General features: G+C 44.2%; 1 protein-coding gene and 1 long non-coding RNA gene across 15 annotated transcripts in view; one reads left to right on the forward strand and one right to left on the reverse strand.

Annotated features, from left to right (window-relative positions):
- The window catches only part of syngap1b (synaptic Ras GTPase activating protein 1b), a 640,555-nt gene that overhangs the window by 94,126 nt on the left and 521,197 nt on the right, over positions 1–25,232 (reverse strand). For all 14 annotated transcript variants that reach the window (XM_034174268.1, XM_034174258.1, XM_034174257.1 and 11 more), the window contains 7 exons: positions 22,728–22,881; positions 22,329–22,427; positions 20,207–20,446; positions 11,010–11,345; positions 5,002–5,146; positions 3,749–3,893; positions 3,372–3,608 (listed from right to left, as the gene is read on the reverse strand). In XM_034174268.1, coding sequence (XP_034030159.1) covers positions 3,372–3,608; positions 3,749–3,893; positions 5,002–5,146; positions 11,010–11,345; positions 20,207–20,446; positions 22,329–22,427; positions 22,728–22,881 — 1,356 coding nt within the window. The remainder of the gene's footprint in view (positions 1–3,371; positions 3,609–3,748; positions 3,894–5,001; positions 5,147–11,009; positions 11,346–20,206; positions 20,447–22,328; positions 22,428–22,727; positions 22,882–25,232) is intronic.
- LOC117513991 lies at positions 400–24,893 on the forward strand. The gene is made up of 3 exons (XR_004561763.1): positions 400–410; positions 14,206–14,209; positions 24,607–24,893. It is a non-coding gene; the product is annotated as an uncharacterized LOC117513991 (long non-coding RNA).

Consider the following 25,232-nt stretch of genomic DNA (forward strand, 5'->3'; position numbering starts at 1 on the left):
CATTCCCATCATGATGTAGCTACAGTATGGCTAAAATGTTTAGTGCAAATAGTAACACTGTAACGTTGTAAAGTCTCAAACAGATTAGAAGTTAGAAACAGGCGTTGCGCAAAAGAACCTCATTCACAATATCGTAAAATAGACCTGAAGGTGTTCAAAGAAGTTCATATCACTAAGCACAAACTAAATCAGCTTGTAATTAAATTTAAAACTTTAAAGTAATCTATCAACAAAAATTCTGAGTTTAAGCAAATTATTAACATCTCAAATGATAGAGCGGCACTTCATGCACAGTGCAGAGTACATACTTTAAATTTAGAAACAACCTAAATATTTGCCACTGCATAAAAATTGGGAGAAAAAAAAAGAACGCCATTTTACATCACTGTAAAAATATACTTTGTGTCATTGTAACTTCCACCCATACCAAATAACTGTGAGCATTCCTGTATTGCACATCACTTTATGAGTAAATGCTGTTTTGGCGGGTCAGAATAAATTCATGCATCATCTCTTAATGGTACAAGATCATTTTACACTATGCATAGTATCTCCTGCGATCAGATCATTTCTGGCAAAACATTCCGAATTATGGACTTCACATCTCTTATTCACCTGGTCAGAAGAAGTCATGCTTAAATTTCTGGACCCATGTCAGTATATATTAAACTGACTAGTTTTATGAAAATGAGTTCAGTTATGTTATTGTTAGTGAAGTTGACTGTTTAAAGCCCATGGAATATTTCTCTACATGTCTGATCCTTTGAAATGTGGGTGATCCCTGGGGACTTTTGATCTAGTTTTGTTTTTTAAACCTGAATCCAAACATTCATTCATTCATTCATCTTCTACCACTTAGTCCAACTAAGGGTCGCGGGGGGCTGGAGCCTATCCCAGCAGCCATAGAGCGCGAGGCGGGGTACACCCAGGACAGGACACCAGTCTGTCACAGGGCCACAAACAGACAAACAAACACAGACACACTCACACACACACACCTACGGACAATTCAAAGATTCCAATCCACCTAACCCGCATGTCTCTGGAAGTGGGAGGAAACCGGAGCACCCGGAGGAAACCCACACAAACACGGGGAGAACATGCAAACTCCACACAGAAAGACCACGGAAACTGAACCCACGACCTTCTCGCTGTGAGGCAACAGTGCTAACGAACCACTAAGCCACCGTGCTGCCCCTGAATCCAAACATTCCAAACATTATTTTGAAATGTGTTAGAGACCGAACGGTCCCCCTAAAAATCGGTCCCCCCGATGACGCGATTCACGGATTAACACCCCGTTTCTGCTTCAAACTGCACACCAGTTATCATCTATCTCAGCGCCAGATATCTGAAGCTTTTGTACAACAATCATTTCCACATAAATTCAGCATTATCTCATCATAAAAGGTGGCGGAAGCAATCAGAGCACTGCGGCTAAACAATCTGCTAGCTGATGCGTTCACTGCGCGTCTGACTTTTCAAAGCGTCACGGAATTTCGCCTCGTTTCTGCTTAAAATTGCCTTGTTTCTGCTTGAAACTGACTTTAGAATAATTTAAGAGGTTTTACCTTTATCACCTGATGGTTAATAATCCCATTAATCCATTTGATTGCTTTGGGTGAAGAGACTCTGTCTCAGACATGCTGCTGTGGTCCGAAATGACGCATGCGCAGATGCAAAAGACGGACCAATTTGTAGGGGCGGACCGTTCGGTCTGCAACATCGGTACTGATCACAATTACTTTCTATGGCTTTTGAGAGCAACAAACACCTGGGATAAGCTTATGGAGTCATGGGTCACTGGACAGAGGTGTTCGCTGATGCCAATACCTTTGCAGAAGAATGAAGGTCTTTAGGATCCTGGTGCTTCTTGTCTTACTGTGTAGTTGTGAGAGTTGGATGCAAAGCACTGACTTCAGCAGACAAATGGATGTCTTTGGTAGTATGTTTCTTCAGAGGATGCTTGGATATCGCTGGACATGACTTTGTGTTAACCTTCTGGGGTCCATGGACAGGCCACCATGTCCAAGTGTACTTTTTCTCATATTTCTATTAATAGATCAGTGACGGAATGCAGGGACGGAGATGTCATTCGACCACTTCCTAATTTCCTTCTCCCCTTGGCTGTGCCCAAATTCAACGATTGCACGCTTCAAAGATTGTAATTGTTGACTGTTTACTTCAGAAGTGGCATGACTAGGCTGTCCCATTTCAAAAGCTGCTTGGGAAATGGCCAGTGTTCACAGCCTAATTTACCCCACAAATAAAGGATACATCAGGTGGATCCTTCACAGCCCAAACAATCCCATAAGTCATTGCGCAATTTTTTTCCAAGACAAATTGGTTTGTAAATTTTTTTTAAAAGGGACACTCTTAGGCTCCGTATGTACAATGGTAAATAAGTAATATTTGTAAATAAAGCAAATAAGTAAGCAATATAGGCAATGAAGTAAATGAGTATTGAAAAATGATCACTAAAAGTACAGGTTATGCCCACTATGCTATATTGGCATGTGCAGCTCTCAAGGTTGCCAGGTGACAGCAGGGATCAGCAAAAGTAATTACACAACAGCAAAATGCTCCATAGGCTAGACAGACTCATTTCAGAATGGTTGGTTCCAGCCTTCCAGCCTGTTTCTGAAGGGCTGGAGCCTGAAGAATTTCACGCTATACAGCCCTTAGACAGGTGCAGATGCTGATGTGGGACATAGTCACTGAGACAATCTTTGACTCACAGCCAATCCTAGAGGCCAGAGAAGATCACATCGGTCTGTCTCCTTTCTCACACTGTGAGATATTGCACTCGGTGTGTGCAATGGACATTTTTTTTTTTACATCAGTTTTCATCACTGATGGACTTTATTCATCCAAAAAATTATTATTTGAAAAGAGAAGACATCCAGCAGTGACATGATTTCAAAAATATGCTGTTGTGGAATGTTCCAGGTCTCTGCCATGTAGTTCCCAAGCTGAAATTGTGCTGAACATTTTGATATGCAACACATGGGCATTACACTAACTGTATATGCAAGTTCATTAAATGGGAAATTTTCGAAAGTGTGGCAAAATTGAGAACATGTCCTTGAACCTCAGAGAATTAAACAAAATATACTCAGCTGTGATATACTGGAGGCCTGTCCAGTGAGTACCCCTGCCTCTTGTGCAATGAATGCTTAGATAGAGCACTGCCCAACCCTCTGTGACCCTTAAGTGGAATAAGCTGGTGCAGAAAAATGGATGGATGGATGGATGGATGGATGGAACATCCTGCACTGGAAACAAGTGCACTTAACTGCTTGGTCACCTCCCCGCAAAAAAAAAAAAAAATCTAAATGCAGTAAATTATGGATTAATTAAATAAGACTCACTTGGAAAAGTTAGCCAGGTTTTGCACTACTTTGGCGATGAGGGTAAGAGTCCTTGATGTCTGTTCGTCAGGATATTCTTGGGTTAGATTGAAGAGTGATGGGGACATGATGGCAGGACACAGGAAGCGCAAGAATAGGGACCCACTGATGAGACGGTCTGCAATGTCTTCACGCCCCCTCTCAGCACATCGTACTCTCCAAGAGGCAAAGACTTCCTTCAGCTCTCGGGGAAACACACTGTGATAAAACTGCATGTTAGAATGAGACACACTGCTTGCTGCAACAGGATCTCAAGTCTTGCATAAGTTACTTGCACAGAAAAGCAAATATGTACACTTAACAAAAGAAATCTGATTTTAGATGATCAAACTACTAACCAATGGGAGTTAACAATCTTGCAGAGGGCCAGTTCACAGCACATTCGCAGATTGGCTTGGTGGTCTGGGAGTACAGATGGTGGGATCCTCATGGGGTCCACTTCACAATTTTCCTCCGACTCGTACAAGGCCCTTATGAACTCGCCTAAGGATGCATGAAATTCAGTGACAGCAAAACTCTGGAAAGTAGCATATAGTAATAGAGAACATAAATAGTTAAAAGCAGTAGGTTGCTGTTTTATTGACAGATGTCTTTTTTTCCTCCAGTTGGTGCACATTTTATTACACCTGTGCACAGTGGTAGTGCCGGCGGAGGTATTGTTTTCAGTCTTGTGTGTCCATCCTTCTGTGGGTTTATTTCTGAGCAAAATAACCCATGTAGTTCTGAACTGAATTGGATCAAACTTGGAATGTTGGAATCAGCCAAGGACAAAGTTGAGTTTGAGGAAAAAGTGGTTAAAAATAAAAGCCAAGGTCACCATTTGGGTTCAATGTTTAGATATAGAATGCCTGCTTCAAGGAATTTGTTAAAGATGCACGCATAGTTAAAATTAAACACTAAATTAAAGTCATATATCCTCTTGCTATGAATCACATGACTTTTGACTTTGGGTGACCTTGAATAAGTCAGGGAAACTTTCAGTTGCTAGTAATCAAGAGACCCCTCAGCCATATTCAGGATTTTATTCATTTATCAGTTGATTTTTGAGGCCTCTGTCAAGGATGGCATGCGACTTCCAGTGTTTACCAGTAGATTATCTCATTAACACAAGAACAAACTTCACTGAAGTTTGGTGGAAAAGTCAGGCTTGGGTCAGTGAATATTTTTTATGAGTATTTGTGTGCTGTCTCTGATGGGCATGGTGATGCAGCAGTCCTGTGGATTCCTCTTTCGATCTTTAGATCTGGACCCCTGTTAAAATTGTGCCAAATCAACATTGGGATCCATGTGTTGTCTGCTATAGTGATCCCAACCAAAATCAGCAGCAAGCAAATAAATAAATAAATAAAAATCTGTGATTTTGCTGGTGGATCTGCGCCAACATTTAATGGGTTCTTCTTCCACCCTTCCACCAACATTCATGAAAATGTACATACATTTATGCCCAAGCTCAGTGTCAATCATACAATCCAACATCCACCATACGGGGCTGAAACCATAAAGGTTTCGGAGAAGGTCAGTAACTTGTGCACATGATGGCTTGTGTTGATAGAGAAACCTAAAATTCAAGTTGTGTTGTGTTTTTGCTTACCTATAGCATCCTTGAGGTACTTGTGTCCGATCAGTTTGAGGTACTCTTCTATGGCTTTGGTGGCCAGAGTGTTCTCTCTGAAGATAAGGTGTTCTCGGTCAATGAATCTGTCGACCTCACACATCGCCATGTCTGACAGGAAATCCTGCACAGAACGTGGACTGAATTTTTGACTTTTCAACAATCAGATCTGCTTTGTGATCTTAAAGACAGAGCAAAAGCTGATGTCACACATGTGATATACAGTGGTGGGCACAGCTAGCCTAAAAATTAGCTTCAATAAGTGCTATTTCACTAACTGAAACACTTAACTGTGATAATGCTAAACCGATAAACCACTAAACCATTTAGCTGAAGCTACCAATAACCACAAAGTGCTAATTTTGTTATATGAATTTAAGCTGTGTTTTGATATAAAACAAATTGGAATGAAAACCCTGAAAAACTGACCAAAAAGCTCAAATTTTAATATGTTGTAGCGTAAACATGGAAATTCTCAAAAAGGTTTAGCATGCAAGATCAGATGATGATCAAGATGTACACAAATTTGGGGGTGATGACAACCCTCACCCCAGTGGGCCTTCCTGGATGGGGCATTGGCCTGCCCTCCTGGGTTACTGTGCCCTCTCTGATGGGGATGGTGATCCTATCCCTATGCATGTCTCTCACTGGGGTAGGGCGCTGTGTGCCCTGTGGTTTTGCCATGGCTCCAGATATCCCTACATGTCCATGGGGTCACGGCTGTAGTTTTGGGGCTATGTGGCACAGAAGCAACTCCTCATAATCATTTGTGACTCATGATATCACACACCTCATTATGCCTCATAAATTCATGCAACTCACATTTATTCACTGTACTTCTAAACTTGTGGAATTCTGTACATGCCTCCTTTTTTCTATGATTCTTTTGGGATCAGGTGGCACATCATTTGTGGTCTAGTAACCATCAACTTCATTACAAAGGAATCAAGGCACTTTGTTCCTCCAAATACACACATAGTCCCAATGAAGTTATTGGTGGAAGATGTTTCAGTCCAGACAAATACCCCTGCTGAACTGTCAGACTGGTCCATCTTCGTTGAGCAGTTGTATAGGGCTGATCCTCCTGCTGGGATATTAGATATCTCCAGTGCCATGGTTCTTGTGGCTGAATCTCCAGTGAACTGTGGGCCACTAAATGTTGCTAAGATTGTAAATACTGTGAAACAGCTGAGGGCAGGGAAATCTCTAGGGATGTGCACCATCACAGCTGAGGTCCTCCAGGCAGGTGGAGATGATCCTTTCCTGGCATTCCAACAAATATTTGTTTCAATCTGGGAGACTGGTAAGATTGCTACTTAGTGGAAGAAAGAACTTGTTGTCCCAGTCTGGAAAGGAAAGTGTGATTGCACGGACTGCAACAACAACTGGGGGATTACACTGCTCTCTGTACAAGGGAAGGTAATTACAAGGATTATTCTTAATAGGACTCAGTTCCAGCTACTACCTGCTCAACAACTGGAACAGTTTGGCTTCAAGGCCAAGAAGTCAACCATCAACCGCATTTCAGCACTGCGAGTACTCAGAGCGTAAGCATGAATACTGCCGGTGCTTCATTACAGCCTATGCTGATTTTCACATCAATTCAGTTGAATGGACTGCTCTCTGGGACATCCTGAGAATTCATGGGAACCCCCAAAAAGCTGCTGGACATCATTACCAGCCTATACACATATACTGTGAGTGCCGTACAGAGCAGAGGCAGAGAATCTGTTTTTCCCAGTGAAAACCGGCATTGGTCAGGGATGTGTTCTGGCTCCTACACTGTTCAATGCTTGCATAGACTTGGGTGTTCGGTAAAGTTGTGGAAATCAGGTGGAATCAATGGATGCCCTGACTGCAGCACAAGCTGAATGAGGTATCAGAGTGTCTGGGTTTGTGTCTGTTCTGGATCAAGATTAAGATCCAGGCTTGTAATGACTTCCTACAGGTCACTCCAGGGTCAACATTGATGGACTGGTAACACTGTAACCCAGTACAACATGCCACATGGACAGGTGGTCTGCGTCTAAACCAGCTTTCCGACTAGCACTTGGGTGGCATGACACCCAGCAGGAAAAAAAAAAAAAACCTGTCAAAAGGCACATGAACTCCTTGTGAGTCAACAGCCAACATGATTTTCTTGCTAGGCCATGGCAGAGGAACCCCGAGTGTAAAGGGTGGGGCCAGTTCAGTGCACACTGTGTTTCACCTAAAAATTCACTGTGTAGACTTGAAGGATATGTCCATGTCTGTGACTCTTTCAATCCCTGTAGGCAAAAACGACAAGTGGAAGATGGCACTGGAAGCCGCAGTCCTACACCTGCATGTAAGTGGTTGAGGATATGGGTCATCTGATGTAGACCTCACTCAACAGTACTCTGAACAACCAAGCATCCTTCTCCAGGGTCAGCACTACTTGCTCCACATGGAGAGGGGCCTAGAAAATGTGACGTAAACAAAGGTCGTCTCCTGCACCAGTTGGCTAGCCACAGTCAATGGGCATCTTCTAAAGTGGTCAAACAACACCAAAGAAGAAATGGTATGCACTCACCTGGAAGAGTGCAGAAGTACTAAAACTCGAATGCTGGAACATTAGAACTATGCTTGACACAAGTGACAGCAGTCACCCAAAATTTTGCTCTGCTCTCATTGCACACAAGCTGTCCAGACTGAACATCAACATATCTGCCCACAGCGAAGTTCACTTCCTAGAGGAAAGCAGCCTCAAAGAACACAGTGCTGAATACGTCCTCCACTGGTCAGGCGACAGTGACCTTTCAGAGCCCTTTCCAATCATCATCAGTGTAAAACAGGGTTGTGTTCTGGCACTGACTCTCTTCACTTTCTTCTTCAGCATGATGCTCAAGCAGGTCACTGAAGATCTAGATGACAAGGATGGAGTTTACATCAGATACCGTCTAGATGGCCGTCCGTTTAACCTCAGGCAACAACATGCCCACATGAAGACTCTGGAGCAACTGATCTGGGACCTCCTCTTTGCCGTTGTCGCCCACACAGAAAGAACCTTACAGCTCATCACTTCCTGCTTCACAGAGGGTGCCCAGGTCTTTGGGTTGAAAGACAGCTTGAAGAAGACGGAGGTGCTCCATCAGCCTGCACCCCAGCAGGGATACCACCCTCCCCACATCACTATTAGTGAGACTGAACTAAAACCAGTCCAGCAGTTCCCCTAACTGGGGTGCATCATCTCATCAGATGCCAAGATTTATAGAGAAATTGATAATAGACTCACCAAAAGTGAATAGTGAATTTGGCAGACTGTATAAACAAGTGAAAAACAACAAACACCTTTAAAAAAGCACCAAGATCAGTGTGTACTAAGCCATTGTTCTTACCACCCTCCTTTATGGCTCGGAGTCATGAGTTACCCACTGTTAAGCCCCTTTCATACCGGGCCAACTGAGAGTTGCATAATGCTGTGTACTGACGATGCAGCCCTATGCCAGGTTTTTTGCAGCCCTAATACGCTGAGGGGACATTGAGGGATGCAAAGGAGTCCGTGAAATGGACGCAAAAAATTAAACGTTTAATTTTTTTCGCAGACTGTCTGCATAGAGCACAGACGCAGTGTTCCACTCTGCTACTGTGTGTAAATCTACACACCACTGCACTACTCTACACCAAGCCTCTGCAAATGTACACAATCCTACGCCAGGGCGAAAAATCCTTTTCATTTTTTATCAGTACATACCTGCATTGATAGACTTTATTTATCCCACTGGACTTTGCTGACAGTGAAGCTTCAAAATCACAGAACAACAAGAGGTGGGCTGCCAAGGTTCCATATCCACTAACTCCTCATGGACACATCGCCAGATAGAGGACATGTCCACGTCTACTCCTCACGGTCAGATCAGTGGCACTTTCAGCTTCTTAAGTTCTCAAAAGTGTGGCACGTTAAATAAAGTCCATTAACTCCTAGAAATAATGTATTCTACCTTTTTCCAATGTATCAAATCCATCTGTGTGTCCAGGCAGTTTGTTAAAATGGCGTCATGGAGCCAAGCTTATCCCACCCTGCCCACAAGGTTTTTTGGAATGGCTGAACAACTTACGCAGCCATTCCAGCGTACTTGATTCGCCGCACAATGTTACTCCACGTAAGCCTAGTGTGAAAGGGGCATTACCACCAACAACATGTCAAGCGCTTCCACCATTGCTGCCTCTGTACCATCCTCAACATCAAATGGAGTGTCTTCATCACCAACGCTGAAATCCTCAAACATGTGGAGGTCACCAGCATTGAGGCCATATTGCTGAAGACACAGCTGTGTTAGGCAGGGCATGTCTCAAGGATGGAGGATTATCACATATCCAACATTGCTCTATATAGCGAGGTGGCCACTGCCCATCAAGAAATGGGAGCACTGTAGAAACGATACAAAGACTGCTTGAAGAAATCCTTCAGTCCTTGTCACATCGACCATTGCCAGTGGTCTACTCTAGCTGCAAGCTCCGATGCTTAGTGTCACACCATCAACCATGCTGTCTCCTCCTTTGAAAACTCCTGCAGAGCCACCCTTAAGGAGAAAAGATGCATCAGAGATTCTGTGACATCGAATCCTGACCGGACCTTTGTCTGCAGCCGCTGCAACCAGACCTGTTGTTCCTGAATTGGCCTCGTCAGCCACGAATGCACCTGCAGTCGACGTGGGCCACCAACTCCAAAGTCTTTGAACTGTTGGTCCAGGTTATGGAAGCATTGAATAAACTAACTGACTTGGACCACTACCATCATAATTTTCATTCGCAAAGTATTGCCATATATAGTATATAGACTTGGCCATCAGAGGTGTACCTGTATGTGGTGAAAGTGTTTGACATTCACTTATCTCAGCAGTGATATTCATGTCACTGGGTCCTCTGCCTATGAGATCGAGGTACAGAGGTATTTGGGGATGATGATACCTTTACAGGTGAATAAAAGTCCAAGTCTTTAGGGTCCTGTTGCTACCTGTTTTACTACTGTTTGTGAGACCTGCAAACTAACCAGTGACCTAAGGTGATGTCAAGAAGTCTTTCATACTAGGTCTCTTTGGAGGACCCTTGGGTACTGCTGGACTGATTTTCTATCAAGTGAGCAGTTACTTATGGAGAATAAGATGAGGAATATCACTTGCATTGTGATGGGATGTCAACGTTGAGATTTTGGTCATGTGGCATGTTTCTCACACTCAATACTCAATCACCAAGGTGCCTGAGTGTTGAGGTTCCCAGTGGCTGAAGAAAGACACAAGGATGTCCAAGTTTCACCTGGCTGGGGCAGATAGAACATTACTTTAGAGATAGGGGGATTAGTTGCTGCCTGAGTGGTTGCCATCCACCAAAGGCAGTTCCATGGTGTTGTGGATGTGGAGCACGGTAGACCTGACTTACTGTGTTTCCTGTTATATATGTGCACACCTTCCCGGTCAAATATTATCTACTTAGTTCTGTTTTGTTTTGCTTTGTTAATAATTTCTGTTTGTGTTTGTGGATCGGGAGGTCTGGGCGGCTTTGCTTGAGCTGCTGCCCCCACGACCCGACTCCGGATAAAGCAGAAGAAAATGGATGGATGGATGGATGTTTCCGCATTATCTGTACTGTTGTCCATGTTCTCAGTTCAGACACTGTTTTTGTCATAATTTGTTACAAACACCATCACTGTCACTTATTTTCACTGTCATTGTTTCTCTTATGGATTTTGTGTTTTGTGTATGGAGAAAATCGCTGCAGCAAATTTATATATTCCAAATGGTATGAGCCCACTAACTCATAATGAAGTGATATATACAGAAAAAGGGGACAAAGGTGTACATAAATAATAAAGATACATATGGAAAATAATTTTAATGATCTCATTTATGCATACTGTGACTTGACAAACTGATGCGCTAGCAAACAGGTGGTTTTACAAAATACCTGATCACTGATTAGCTAAACTGTGCCCACCACTGGTGATACGTGAAGTACTTAGCGTGCCGTACCTTAGCTTTCCCTGTGCTCTGCAGTATGTGTACCAGAGCACAGGCCACTTCCTCTTTGCTCTTGACACTCAGCACAGGTTCCAGCACAGCACACAGAGTACGGTAGTTATTGGTCACATACTCAGCAAACTCCTTGTACAGCTCCATGGGCAGGATGTTCATGGTCTGGAAGCGTGATTTGAGGCGTAGGGATGCGTTGATGATCTTCCCCCCTCCTACACCGGCTCCCTTGGTGAGGACGCTGGGTTGGATGACTGGGTACCACTGCTCGACAAACTGCCGTCCAGTGATGCTTGAGATGGGGATGCTTACCAATCCTAAATAAGTGCTCTTTTCCTTGAAGAGAAAAAACAATGTTTTTAAATGTGTTAAGCACAAACTTTTACTTTCTTATTCTTAATGCGCTTTCTACTAAAAGAACAGAATGTTTTCTTCAAGGAAGGCATTACCACGGAATAAATGAAGGGCAGGCTTAACAAGCCCATCTCTAGGGCTTCACCTGAAGTTGAGAATATGTTGTTTCCTGTGCGGTGTTACTCTTGTACCACATTTAGAATATGACTAAGCATTGTTTGTGACTTATTAGTGGTACTGATTGCTTCAAAAATGTCACTTTACTCACTCCACAAAAATTTAAAGAAGACAGAATCAGACTCTGCAGGGGGCTGACTGTTTTCATTGCAATGCCTGTGATTGCTTCATCAGTTATAAATTTTAATTTTGTTTTATGTTTCTTGCTCTTTTTAGCTTAAGGCTTTTGTTTGGGCCCTGTCATACTTTGATGATTTAGCTAATGTATGCTAACATATGAAAAATGGACAGAATACGCTGGATACGTCAAATAAGTTATGCAACTGTCACACCATGATGATTTAGACAGCGTATGCTGACAGCCTTGTTTCCATGGAGCAGTTCGGGTCAAGATTCAAGATTCAAACAACTTTATTGATCCCTAAAAGGGCAATTAATCTTCACACCCAATTACCTCAAACAAAAACACAGCAATTAATCCACAATTATTACTAGTTGAACGTAATAATGGCACATGTCAGAATTAAAACAACTGCACATATACATTTGATTTGTTTATGTACGCTAAGCATTGAAACAGTCTGTCATCCGAATTGAGGCAATGCATTTGTGTGGGCTGCAGCAGCATTTCCACCGTGTGGTTGATCTTGTGGGGAGTAGCAGAGTGGAGTGTTGTGGCCGGGGTGTCTGGCGTGCCTGGCTGGCTTTTGTTTGTCTTCTGTTTCTGTCTTTTGTTTTTCCTTCCAGGTGGCACGCGTTTAGGACTGAGTGGCTGTGTGGCTGAGTTATCAGGACCTCATCCTGATCACCTGAGGCTGATCATGTGCAGCTCGTCAGGACTCACAGCTGTGGTGCATCTACACGGATTGGAGCATGGTGGCATTTAAGTCTGGAGTACACAGTGTGTATTTGCCAGAGGACTTGACCTTTGACCAGACGGGTGAGATCGTCGTCTTGAGAGCCATCTCATCATTATGGATGCAGAGAAGTCCAGGTTGATGCCATGGTCTGTGAAAGAGGAGGGGGGTGAGGTCCTCACGCTCGGTCAGCACACTTCCTGAGGTACGTTAGGTTTTGTGACTAACATTTGTACAGTCAGTAATGTGGTGTCCCTCACACCTTATTATATTGAGCTGTTATGTTAGTCGTTTATTTCAGCTTCCACTGCAGTGATAATGTGAACTGGGTGTTCCATGCCTGCAGGGTGGGAGGCTGATTAAGTGATTAAGCCAGGAAGGTGTTTGCTGTTTGTGTACACCTTTGAGTGGTCTCTCTGTGTGTGGAGTGTGGACTCACATGATGGTTTCTTTTTCACAGACTCGGTTTGTCGCGGCCCACCTGGGGGGTGTCGGCGGGGTCCTTGGGTCCGAACTGTTTCTGGCTCCGGACCGTTAGTGCTGCTGGGAGCACACCGTCACTCCACCTCGCAGACCGCGCACTAATTGTTGTATTTAGCACGTCACTGTTATGTCATTAAATTTTGTTATCCTTTGTACCGTGCTCTGCTTATTTCATACTGGGTCCTTCAAACGCTGGTCGGTTCTCCGTCCTGCGTCCGACACATAACAGTAGTCTCTGGCCAAACATCACGGACCCAGTGGTAGCAGAGACGGTACCCGCGCCGGGAAGGCGGCAACAGACGTTCAGAAGTTATCAGGATCAGTTGCGGGTGCTCTCCGCCCGGATGGTGCGTGTTTGAGAACCCATTACTGAATACTGATTTGTGCTCTCTTGCAGCCGTGTTCCTGTGTTGTGCCTTATCCGAGGGTCGTGGTGGAGTGTGACTAGCGACGGCTTCGCGTCACACTTCGACCGGATAAGAGGTTTAAACGGGAGTGGGTCTGTAATGGGTCAACGCGCATGGCGGAGCTCTGTGACACGGGTCGCTGTGCTTCCTGTGTTACAGTCGTAGCCCCGTTTCCCCGGGTAAAGATAGCTACTGCGTCTGTTGTCAGCTCCGGCGTAATTTAGTTGAAGCACCTTTTGGTTGTGTGTTTACACATAGCTGCGCACAAGAAAAGCAGCAGGAGTTTGTTTTCTCGGTTACCAAAGGGGTTTTTATTTTCAGCACTTTGGCTCCCTCTGAGTGACTGAGTGACTGAGTCACATTACCGTTAATGCTCTTAAGGTGGAACAGGTGTGTTCCATTTGTTTGAGCTTAACGGTATATGTCACTTATTAGTTTTGTGTTGGTTCATTTTTTGTGGGTGTTTTTTGAGTTGGTTTTTGTGTGGGATTTTTTAGACTATTTAGTGTTCTGGGGTCGTGACCCAGCAGTCTGTCTGGAGCATAAAAGGACCCAGTTAACTTTATGTTAGTCTGTTAGTCTTTTTTTTAATTTCTTTTGGTTTCACCTCCCAGGGTTTGATGGGACGGTCCCCTGGGGGGTGATGGGGGGGGTGGGTAATTGGGTTGTTTTTTCTTTTTTGTTTTTCTTTTGTTTGTTTTTGTTGTGCCCTCTCTTCTCCTCTGGCTCCAGCCGTGTGAGCCGTACGTGTCAGCGTTGCTGGAGTGGTGCAGTTTGGTTATGCTGGGCATTTCCCAGGTAACCTCTGCACCCGGGAGGGGGGGGGGGGGGTTTGGGGTATTTTTTTTTATTCCCTCTCTTCTCCTCTGGCTCCAGCCGTGTGAGCCGTAGGTTGTCGGCGTTGCTGGAGTGGTGCAGTTCGGTTATGCTGGGCGTTTCCCAGGTAACCTCTGCACCTGGGGGGGGGGGGGGGGGGGGGGTCGTGGTGTTGTTTTTTTTTTGTTGATTCCCTGTTCCACCTCCGGCTTCAGCGCGCCTTTGAGCCGTCTGCCATCGGCGTGGCTGAGGTTTTGGGGCAGTGGAATATACCCGCAGCTGGTGGCTGGTTTGGAAAGTCGGAGGGGTGGCGCCGTTTTGTGCCGTCTGCCATAACCGCTGTTCCACTCCTCCCGGTTGACTTCTGGGGTATAGTCATGGTTGGTGACGCTGGACGTGCTTCCAGTTTCCACTGCGCCGAGGGGGTGGGGTTGGGGTTGTTTATTTGTATGTTTTTTTTTCCTTTTGTTTTTCCCCCCAGTTTCCGCCCTCAGGGTGTGACTGTGGTGTCCTCTGGGGGGGAAAGGGCTGTGGGTCCATCTAGCCATAGACGGCCGGGGCTGGGTCCGTTGGTCATGAACGGGGGCGTCTCCTGGGGTTGATGGAACGGTCCTCTGGGAGGCGCTGGGAGTCCCTGTGGGTGACTTTGGATCCCAGAGGGACCTCGGCTGTGGTTATTACTCCTGGAGCTGGCAGGATGTCCTCTGGGGGGGTGTTGGTCCCTACATGTCGTCGGGGGGGGGGGGTGTTAGCATTTTTGTTTGCAAGCTTGGGTTTGGGTTTTTCTTTTCTCCCTTTCCCGGGGTTTGATGGGACGGTCCTCCGGGGAGGGGGGGGGGGTGTTAGCGTTTTTATTTGCAAGCTTAAGTTTCGGTTGTTTTTCTTTTCTCCCCTTCCCGAGGTTTGATGGGACGGTCCTCTGGGGAGGGGGGGGGGGGGTGGTTTGGTTGTTTGTGTTTGTCTTTTTTGTTTTATGACTACAGACTTTACACATGGTTGGACAAAGGCTGACCACACAGGTTTAAGAACTCCTGGCCATACCTATGCAAATCGATTGACAGAAACAAAGGCAAAGATGCAGCCAGAGGAGAAGACGTCAACCGTTCTGTTAGAAGATTCTGTTGGAAGATGAATGCAGATACGGTTTCCAGCCATGGTCCCTGGAGGGGGGTGTTTCTCCTGGGCCAGGTTTGTGTGGTCGCCGGGAGGCTTCCCGTGAGGGTGGGGTGCTGTTGTGGCTGGGGTGTCTGGTGTGCCTGGCTGGCTTTTGTTTGTCTTCTGTTTCTGTCTTTTGTTTTTCCTTCCAGGTGGCACGCGTTTAGGACTGAGTGGCTGTGTGGCTGAGTTATCAGGACCTCACCCTGATCACCTGAGGCTGATCATGTGCAGCTCGTCAGGACTCACAGCTGTGGTGCATCTACACGGATTGGAGCATGGTGGCATTTAAGTCTGGAGTACACAGTGTGTATTGCCAGAGACTCGACCTTGTGACCAGACGGGTGAGATCGTCGTCTTGAGAGCCATCTCATCATTATGGATGCAGAGAACGTCCAGGTTTGATGCCATGGTCTGTGAAAGAGGAGGGGGTGAGGTCTCACGCTCGTCAGCACACTTCCTGAGGTACGTTAGGTTTTGTGACTAACATTTGTACAGTCAGTAAATGTGGTGTCCCTCACACCTTATTATATTGAGCTGTTATGTTAGTCGTTTATTCAGCTTCCACTGCAGTGATAATGTGAACTGGGTGTTCCATGCCTGCAGGGTGGGAGGCTGATTAAGTGATTAAGCCAGGAAGTGTTTGCTGTTTGTGTACACCTTTGAGTGGTCTCTCTGTGTGTGGAGTGTGGACTCACATGATGGTTTCTTCTTTCACAGACTCGGTTTGTCGCGGCCACCTGGGGGGTGTCGGCGGGGTCCTTGGGTCCGAACTGTTTCTGGCTCCGGACCGTTAGTGCTGCTGGGAGCACACCGTCATCTCCACCTCGCAGACCGCGCACTCATTTGTTGTATTTAGCACGTCACTGTTATGTCATTAAATTTTGTTATCCTTTGTACCGTGTTCTGCTTATTTCATACTGGGTCCTTCAAACGCTGGTCGGTTCTCCGTCCTGCGTCCGACACATAACAGTGGAGGCTGGGTTGGGGGGGTGGGGGGTGGGGACAGAAACACAAGGGAGTGGGTAGGGGTGAGGGGGGCATGCGTCATGTGTGCAGATGAGTTCATATCAGTCTCTGTCTGTGTATGCATAGAGTCTGGAGTGGCCTGGATGACCGCAGACTGTAGAGGAGGGCAAATGAAAAGGAACCAGATGCTTCACCAAGGCCGTTGAAATCCTTCTGGAGGAAAACAAAAGGGGCATTTTAACCTTTGGTAGCTGATAAGGCTGCCATGTTTGGGTTAGGCAGAGAAGCACAGAGTTCCAATATGGCCTCTCTTTAACTGTCCAGATCCAGTTGTGAATATTCACTAGTCTCCAACATCAATTCCTTTGCAAGGCAGACATTTGCTCCGAGATTATTTCCAATTTGCGTTTAAGTTCAAGAGTTAACGCAGTCTGAGATTGTACCACCTTGCCCACCTCATTAATCGTGATGGACAGGTGTGGGGTTGTGGTTTTGGTAGCAGCCGTCTTGGCAATTTTCCTGTAGGTCAGGGCAGCGCCTAATCAAAGCAGCAAAAGCCCTCCTGCCATAAAAGCAAATAAGAATAAATCCTCAACGTCTTCCATGGAGAGTGGTGCCAAGCATGCGAAGCGCCACTACTCCCAGGCGTTGTGAACATAGCCTGCAGCATAGGTTCCATCTGGGTATGCAGGGTCCCCCAGCCCTGATTTCCTTGTTGAAAAGATGGTGTCAATAGCGTTGAGAGACCAGCTGATCAATTTCATGGTTATTCCAAATATAGTTCGAAGAATTTACAGTCTTGTGAAGTTGGGAATTTTGAAGGCTGGGGCAGAGATAGAGAAACACAGAAAGAGAGAAGAGAGGAGGAGATGCGACCGCCCTCGCCGGAGTCCCAACCGAGAACCGGGTCGGTACTGTATGGTATGATACGGGTCGGAATGGTTAAGTCTGGTTTGATTTGCATTTCCAACACTGGTGGAATCCTTTTTTTTGGCAGTCGGACCATGTACAGTAGTGTTCAGAATAATAGTAGTGCTATGTGACTAAAAACATTAATCCAAGTTTTGAGTATATTTCTTATTGTTACATAGGAAACAAGGTACCAGTAGATTCAGTAGATTCATCTGCGAGGCATTAATTTTGTGGGTTTGGAACCAAGATTTTGCTCATTTACTAGTGTGCTTGGGGTCATTGTCTTGTTGAAACACCCATTTCAAGGGCATGTCCTCTTCAGCATAAGGCAACATGGCCTCTTCAAGTATTTTGACATATCCAAACTGATCCATGATACCTGGTATGCGATATACGAGGTCTGTGAGAAAAGAAACGGACCTTTTTATTTCAAAAACTATATGGATTTGAATCACGTGCGATTACATCAGAACCCTCGTGCGCATGCGTGGGTTTTTTCATGCCTGTCGGTTGCGTCATTCACCTGTGGGCAGGCTTTGAGTGAGCACTGGTCCACCCCTCCAGTCGGAATTCCTTTGTCTGACAACTTGCTGAGAGAATGGCGCTTTGCTTTATCAAAATTTTTTCAGAAACTGTGAGGCAGATCCAAGCGGACACCATTCGAGAAATTCAGACGGTTTTCGGTGAAAATTTTAAGGGCTGATGAGAGATTATGGAGTGTTACTGTCGCTTTAAGGACTGCCCACAGAGCTGGACGGCGCATGAGGGTTCAAGCTTGGCTGATGTAATCGCACGTGATTCAAATCCATATAAAATATATGAAAATATTGTACACGCCCACAATTTTTCAACATACTTGCTGTATTACAATGTACTTCAATGTGCTTTTAACTTACACAAAACTTATCCGTAGCTTATTAGATGTACACCTGCGTATGCCAACAGTTTTAATATGGTCAGCATATGCTGGCTAAATCATCAAGGTGTAAAAGGGGTGTTTGAGAACACGTGCCCATACTACACACAGTGTGTAACAGTGTCACAAACTGTTGCAGCGTTATTAAAGACAGTGTTATGAAAGAAAAAGGTCATAAAAAGGTTTCTCATAAAAATGTTTTTGAGTTTCTGTATAACTTAAACTGCTTTAATGAAATTACTTTTGAAAGCTTTGGTTGGTCAAAGGTGACAGGTAGCAGCTAAACTGACATTTAGTGTGAACAACACAATTTTTCTGCAGTAGCAGTATGTATCTCAAGCAAATATGAATGTCATATGATGTTTATACTGGACTACAACTGTCGAACGATTTGTCAGGTATAAGACAAACGTTTGTAGAAAAGCAAGCATACCTGTGTTAGATCTTCTTGAGTTTGCTGTACCAACACATGGCATCATTTCATTCAACCAAGGATAAGGTATTTTGCAGTTTTTATTATACTCGTATATATATATATATATATATATATATATATATATATATATATATATATATACACACACACACAGCTCAAAAAAATTAAAGGAACACTTTGAAAACATATCAGATTTCAATGGGAAAAAATCATGCTGGATATCTTTCCTGATATGGACTGGGTCATGTGTTAGGAATGAAAGGATGATACATCGGTTGATAGAAATGACAACTGTCAAACTACAGAGTGCTGAATTCAAAGACACCCTGAAAATCAAAGTGAAAAAGTGATGTGGCAGGCTTGTCCATTTTGCCACAATTTCACTGCAGCATCTCAGAATTGTACTCAGTTGTTTGTATGGCCCTGTGTGTTTGTATGCATGCCTGACAACGTTGGTGGCATGCTCCCAATGAGACGATGGATGGTGTCCTGGGGGATCTCCTCCCAGATCTGGACCAAGACATCACTTAGTTCCTGGGCAGTCTGAGGTGAAACCCGGTGGCATTGAATTGACTGAAACATAATCTCCCAAAGTGTTCTATTGGATTAAGGTCAGGTGGGCATGAGAGCCAATCAATGGTAACAGTCCTTCATCCACTAGGAACTTCCTGCTTACTCTCACCACGAGGTCGGGCATTGTTGTGCACCAGGAGGAACCAGGCCCACTGCACCAGTGTAGGCCCAAAAGGTTTCATCCTAATACGTAACAACAGTCAGAGTGTGTTGTCTAGCCTGCAGAGGTTTGTTGCATCCTTCCAGGATATGCCTCCCACAGACCCACCACCAACCGGTTATGCTGAATGATGTTGCAGGCAGCATAACAATCTCCATGGAATTTTTTACTTGTCACATGTGTCATGTGTGAAAGCACAGGGTGCCAGTGGCAGACCTGCCAATTCTGGTGTTCTATGGCAAATGCCAACTGAGCTCAACAGTGCCGGACAGGGCCCACTACAGGATGTCAGACCCGCAGGTCACCCTCATGAAGTCTGTTTGAGATTGTTTGGTTAGAAACATTCAGACCACTGGCCTGCTAAAGGTCATTCTGTAAGGTTCTGGCAGTGCCCATCCTGTTTCTCCTCACACATAAGAGCAGGCTCCAGTCCTGCTTATGGGTTTAGGACCTTCTACGGCCCTGTCTAGCTCTCCTAAAGCAACTGCCTGTCTCCTGGAATCTCCTCCATGCTCTTAAAATGTGCTGGGAGACACTGGCAACGGCACATATTGATGCACCATCCTGGAGGAGTTGGACTACGTGTGGAATCTCTGTAGGGTCCAGGTACCACACCATGCTACCGGTGACAAATGCAAAACAAGTAAAAAAAATCAGTCAAAAAAGATGAGGAGGGAAAAAATGTTAGTGGCCTCCACCTGTACAACCATTCCTGTGTTGGGGTCGTCTCACTGAAACTGATTAACAGCGCCCTCTGCTACTTAAAATGACCAGATCAATATTCTAGAAGTTGAACTGGCTTGACTTGATGCAATACTGTGATTAAAAAATGTTCCTTAAATTTTTTTGAGTAGTATATATATATATATATATATATATATATATATATATATATATATATATATATATATATATATATATATATATATTTATATATATATATATTTCACACCACCCTGCTACCCACAGCTGTCTGCTTCACCTTGCGTCTCTTCTTGTCTGTCTCCTTGTATAGATGAAGGCGTAGGTTGCGGACAGCTGGCAGGTTGTTGAATTCAAAGTGCTCGCCCCAGAACACGGTGTCGGTGCGCGGCTTGCTGGTGGTGCGTGCATACAACATATCGTCCAGACAAAGTTCGCAGTAATAGCGTTTCTTGGCTGGAAGCTCACGAGCCTCAATGATCCACAGTTTGAGCACATTGTCCACCCTCCGGCTATTATCCTGCGTTGAGATCATGCAAAGGTCAAATAACTCACAATCTGAAGTGACTGGATAGAAATAATGTCATCACAAACCTTGTAATAGGACAAATTGTACAGATGAAAACATGAGAAAGAGGCAACAGTGGAAAAAAGTTCTAAGATATGGAAAGCTGCGATTGTGCATTAATAATAGACAACAGCAGGTCAGCCTACAAGAGAACAAAGCAGATGACAGCAAACAAATGACAGCGTTGTTGTTGTGGATTCTAAGGTTTTCTGGAGAAACTGCTTGTACTGTAAGTCTGAAGTGGATAACAGAGACAGAGGACAGCATGACAGACACACAAAAGAAAGGACTAGAGGTGGAGAGTGGGTAACAGTGAGAAAGTAAAAAGACAAATGACACAATAACGCACATGTGCTGCATAGACAAAAGACAAACAATGACGGTTATGTTGCTGTCGACAGCTACACTTCCTAATCATGATCACAAAGTCGCAGCTATATTTAACATCCCCCATGGGAGGAGAGAGAGCACTGTGCTGACTGCGGAGCGATGTTTCAGCAGTGGGAGTCATTTCAGTTGGGCTGAAATGCCAAAGTTATTAGCCCCCCGTTTGGTTCAGACTGTTTCAGTCCTAATTTAGACCACTTAATGTGTGAACATCACCAAGATGCAATCTTCTTAAGTTCTTCATTCCTCTGCTCTTTGATAACCAGTGCCCGACACAACACATAATGAATTTCAAACACTGTGAATGCGCCGGGCATCTGGTAGCTCTGTCTGTTCAAAAACCTTACAAAGCACCAGAGGAAGGTAGAGTGAGGGAATTTAGAGGCTTCAGAGAGAAAAGAAGTCTCTGCAGTGTCTTATCTCTGTTGATGCATCTGGTCTGTCACACACACACACACACACACACACACACACACACACACACACACACACACACACACACACACACACACACACACACACACACACACACACACACACACACACACACACACACACACAGTGTGTGTTGTTTAGGGGTAGGAGAGAGCGATTTCATCAAGAGCCCCCGTGCAGAATCCTTGGAGCTTCATGACTCAGCCAGGACCCCTGCGGCCCGAGCATCTGGATGAGGCATTCAGTTCGGGTGATGTTTCATTTCAGACTGGTTTAATAATAACTCAATGTCCCCGGTTGCCATCAAAGCTGCATATCTCACATGTCCGTTCACTTTTTAATAACAGAAAGTAGCAATACGGGGCCATTTTTACAGAACTGTTTGATGAACATTTGGATTATTGGTTTTACGTGGAGCTAGTGTGAAGTGCTCAGATTTCTTTTTTTTTTACAAGCTGTGAAGATGATAATAAAACCGCAGTACCTTAAAGCTGCATGAGGAAAGATGTTTAATTCCACACATGCCATCAGATTTCACACAGCAATGCAACACAAATCTTTTAAGTCCATTAATTTGCTGTAATTGGCCATTGGTTACTGTTAAAGCAATGAGAACAGTACAAAAACCTGGATGCACCAATATTCAGTCTTTGATTCTTGAGGTTTTTTGTTTTTTTAGTCTAAAGCTGCACATTGGCAAGCATAATCCCACTGTGTTAAATTTAATGACCTCGCATTACAAAATCTGCGGCTATTAAAATTTGTGAAGCAGCAATTTGGAGCCTTGACAAAGTTTCCTCGTGCAGCTTTAATATTTGCTCAGAGAAACTACGGAGTTGTTCAACACAGACACACACTCACACACAGAAACACGAAAATGGAGTTCATACAAAGAAATGAAGCGGTGCGCTCTTATTGAAAACAGATAACGGGGAGACGGGGAGGAGAGAGAGAGACACACAGACAGAGGGATCATCCTCTTCCTCTACCGCATCCCTTTCTCTCCCCTCACCTTGTTGGGCTTGACAGCTCTCTGCAGGTTCTCGATCCATTTGTCTCTCTCTGCGGCTGAGCGACACGCAAAGCACTTGGTTCCCGATGCTGTAGTCACCTGAGGTTAGCCAATGGTAAATTCAACAACCACAGCCATTAGTAACTATGGAAACTGTAACTAAGGGCCCAAAATAATGTCTTGTATTCACTGTCAACCTCATTTCCTAATGGAAAGGTGCTAGAAAGGCTGACAGGGACAAGGGCTTATTTTCACTGTCCTTGCTTTTTTATTCTAACGTGCATAACAAAACAGCACTTTCAATTCATAGTCCTGTTCACATCTCTGCCACTTGTCAGGATGGAACATTCGTATACGAGCATGCTGCTGTTGGTCTACAACTTGCAGCTCGGTTCTCACCTCGAAGCAGTACTCCTGTCCAAGGATGCTGGAGTGGACAGGTTTGATGATCGCATCCTCGTCCAGAGTGAGATCCAGCGCCTCTGCAGCACTGCTGGGAGACAGCAAGGACTCATGGGAGTGGGACTCTTTGAAGCTCTGCATCAAACGGGTCCTGGCAGTTGTGGTTAAAGGACAGATAAAGGACAGTTAAAGATCTGCTCTAAGTCCAGGAGGCATAATGATTTTGTGCTGCACACAAGAAACTATAAGGAGGTTGGCTGTGATTCGGAAATTTAAAAATTTTGTGCACTTCATGCACAGTGCTCCTGGAAAAGTGAGATATTGGATTAATTACCAGATTACTAAGAGTGAAAAACAGATGGCTTTGAGAATCTCAGATTACAAGGACATATCAGATAAACTCATTCAAATGTGGTACGCTTTGAGGCACCAGATCAATCAAAAAGGCAAATTCGCTTTACTTTGTAATATCACAGAGATATATCTGCCACCTGCTGATCATTTCACAAGGGTTACATCTTAAAACTCAAATAACAGTAATATCTCAACACAACTCCACAGAAAGGGCTTTTTATGGATTTAAACCGCAAAAGAAAAAGAATGTGAGGGACAAAGTTAAGCAAAGCACAGAGTGAATAGCGCCTGTGTGTGAGTGAGAGAGTTCATTTCAGCACAAAAATGTAGTAAATCAGAGAATGAAACTAATTTTATGACTCTTTAACAGCTGTTACATTCCAAATCTTCTTAGATCTCAGAAGCGAAGCAGAACAAGTCCTGGTTAGTACTTGGATGGAGGACCTCTTATGAAGAACAGGGGCTGTGCATGTTTCTCTGGGGATAAACTGGAGTTGGGTCAAGAAGGGCTTCAATGTAAAACTTGCACCAAATCCCAATGCAGGTCTGTACTAGATCAGCGTTATTATCTGCTGAACAAATGGGGATAACCAAAAGACAAACAACATTTTTCTCTCAAAAATTCTTGAAAAGGTAGTTGTAAAACAGCTAACTGATCATCTACAGAGGAATGGTCTATTTGAAGAGTTTCAGTCAGGTTTTAGAATTCATCATAGTACAGAAACAGCATTACTGAAGGTTACAAATGACCTTCTTAAGGCCTCAGACAGTGGACTCATCTCTGTGCTTGTCCTGTTAGACCTCAGTGCTACTTTTGATACTGTTGACCATAAAATTTTATTACAGAGATTAGAGCTTGCCATAGGTATTAAAGGCACTGCGCTGCGGTGGTTTGAATCATATTTATCTAATAGATTACAATTTGTTCATGTAAATGGGGAGTCTTCTTCACAGACTAAGGTTAATTATGGAGTTCCACAAGGTTCTGTGCTAGGACCAATTTTATTCACTTTATACATGCTTCCCTTGTGCAGTATTATTAGAAAGTATTGCTTAAATTTTCATTGTTACGCAGATGATACCCGGCTTTATCTATCCATGAAGCCAGAGGACACACACTAATTAGTTAAACTGTAGGAATGTCTTTCAGACATAAAGACATGGATCAATCAATCAATCAATCAATCAATCAATCAATCAATTTTTTATATAGCGCCAAATCACAACAAACAGTTGCCCCAAGGCGCTTTATATTGTAAGGCAGTAGTGGCCAACCCGCGGCTCACGAGCCGCATGCGGCTCTTTGCCTGGTGTCATGCGGCTCTTACGTTCATGTCCAAGTTTGTGTTTGTGTGTGTATTTATGTGCGTGTTCGCTTCGCTTAAGTTCAATACGGTAATTTTGTTGAATGTGCTTCACTTGGGTTCATTACGGTATTTCGAGATCATGGCAAATGCGCAGGTGCAAAAAGAAAAATTGCAAGAAGAAGAAGAAGAAGGTCAGGGGGTCGATCTTCTGTCAGATCTCAAAATGGCAGGGAAAAAATGTACTGCAAAAAGAAAATATGAAGATGAAAACAGGACGTTTCTAACAGAGTGGGAGAATTTATATTTTTTCGTCGAACGTAATGGCAAGCCATTCTGCCTTATATGTCAGTCGTCATTGGTGCATTTCAAGGCTTCAAATCTTCAGCGTCACTTCAGCTCACTCCACGCTAACATTGACCAGGAATTTCCAAAAGGGACTGAACTTCGCAAGCACAAGCTGACCACTTTGAAAAGTCAGGCAGAAAAGCAGGTACAGGTTTTCAAAAAATTTACGAAGCAGTCAGAGACAGTAACACTTGCATCGTATAAACTGGCTTGGAACATTGCACGGGCTAAAAAGCCATACAACGAAGGGGAGTTCGTTAAAAAATGCATAATTGACGCTGTTGAAATCTTGTCTCCTGAAAACGACAAACTAAAACGCATGGCATCAGACCTCCAACTGTCCCGCCACACTGTTGAACACAGAATATCAGACATTAACACAGTTATTGAATCACAGTTGCACTCTGACCTTCAAGCATGCGAGTATTTCAGTGTCGCATTGGATGAGAGTTGTGACATACAAGACAAGCCTCAGTTGGCAATATTTGCACGCTTT

The sequence above is a fragment of the Thalassophryne amazonica genome, chromosome 7 (assembly GCF_902500255.1).
Source record: "Thalassophryne amazonica chromosome 7, fThaAma1.1, whole genome shotgun sequence".
NCBI classification, from domain to species: Eukaryota; Metazoa; Chordata; class Actinopteri; order Batrachoidiformes; family Batrachoididae; genus Thalassophryne; species Thalassophryne amazonica.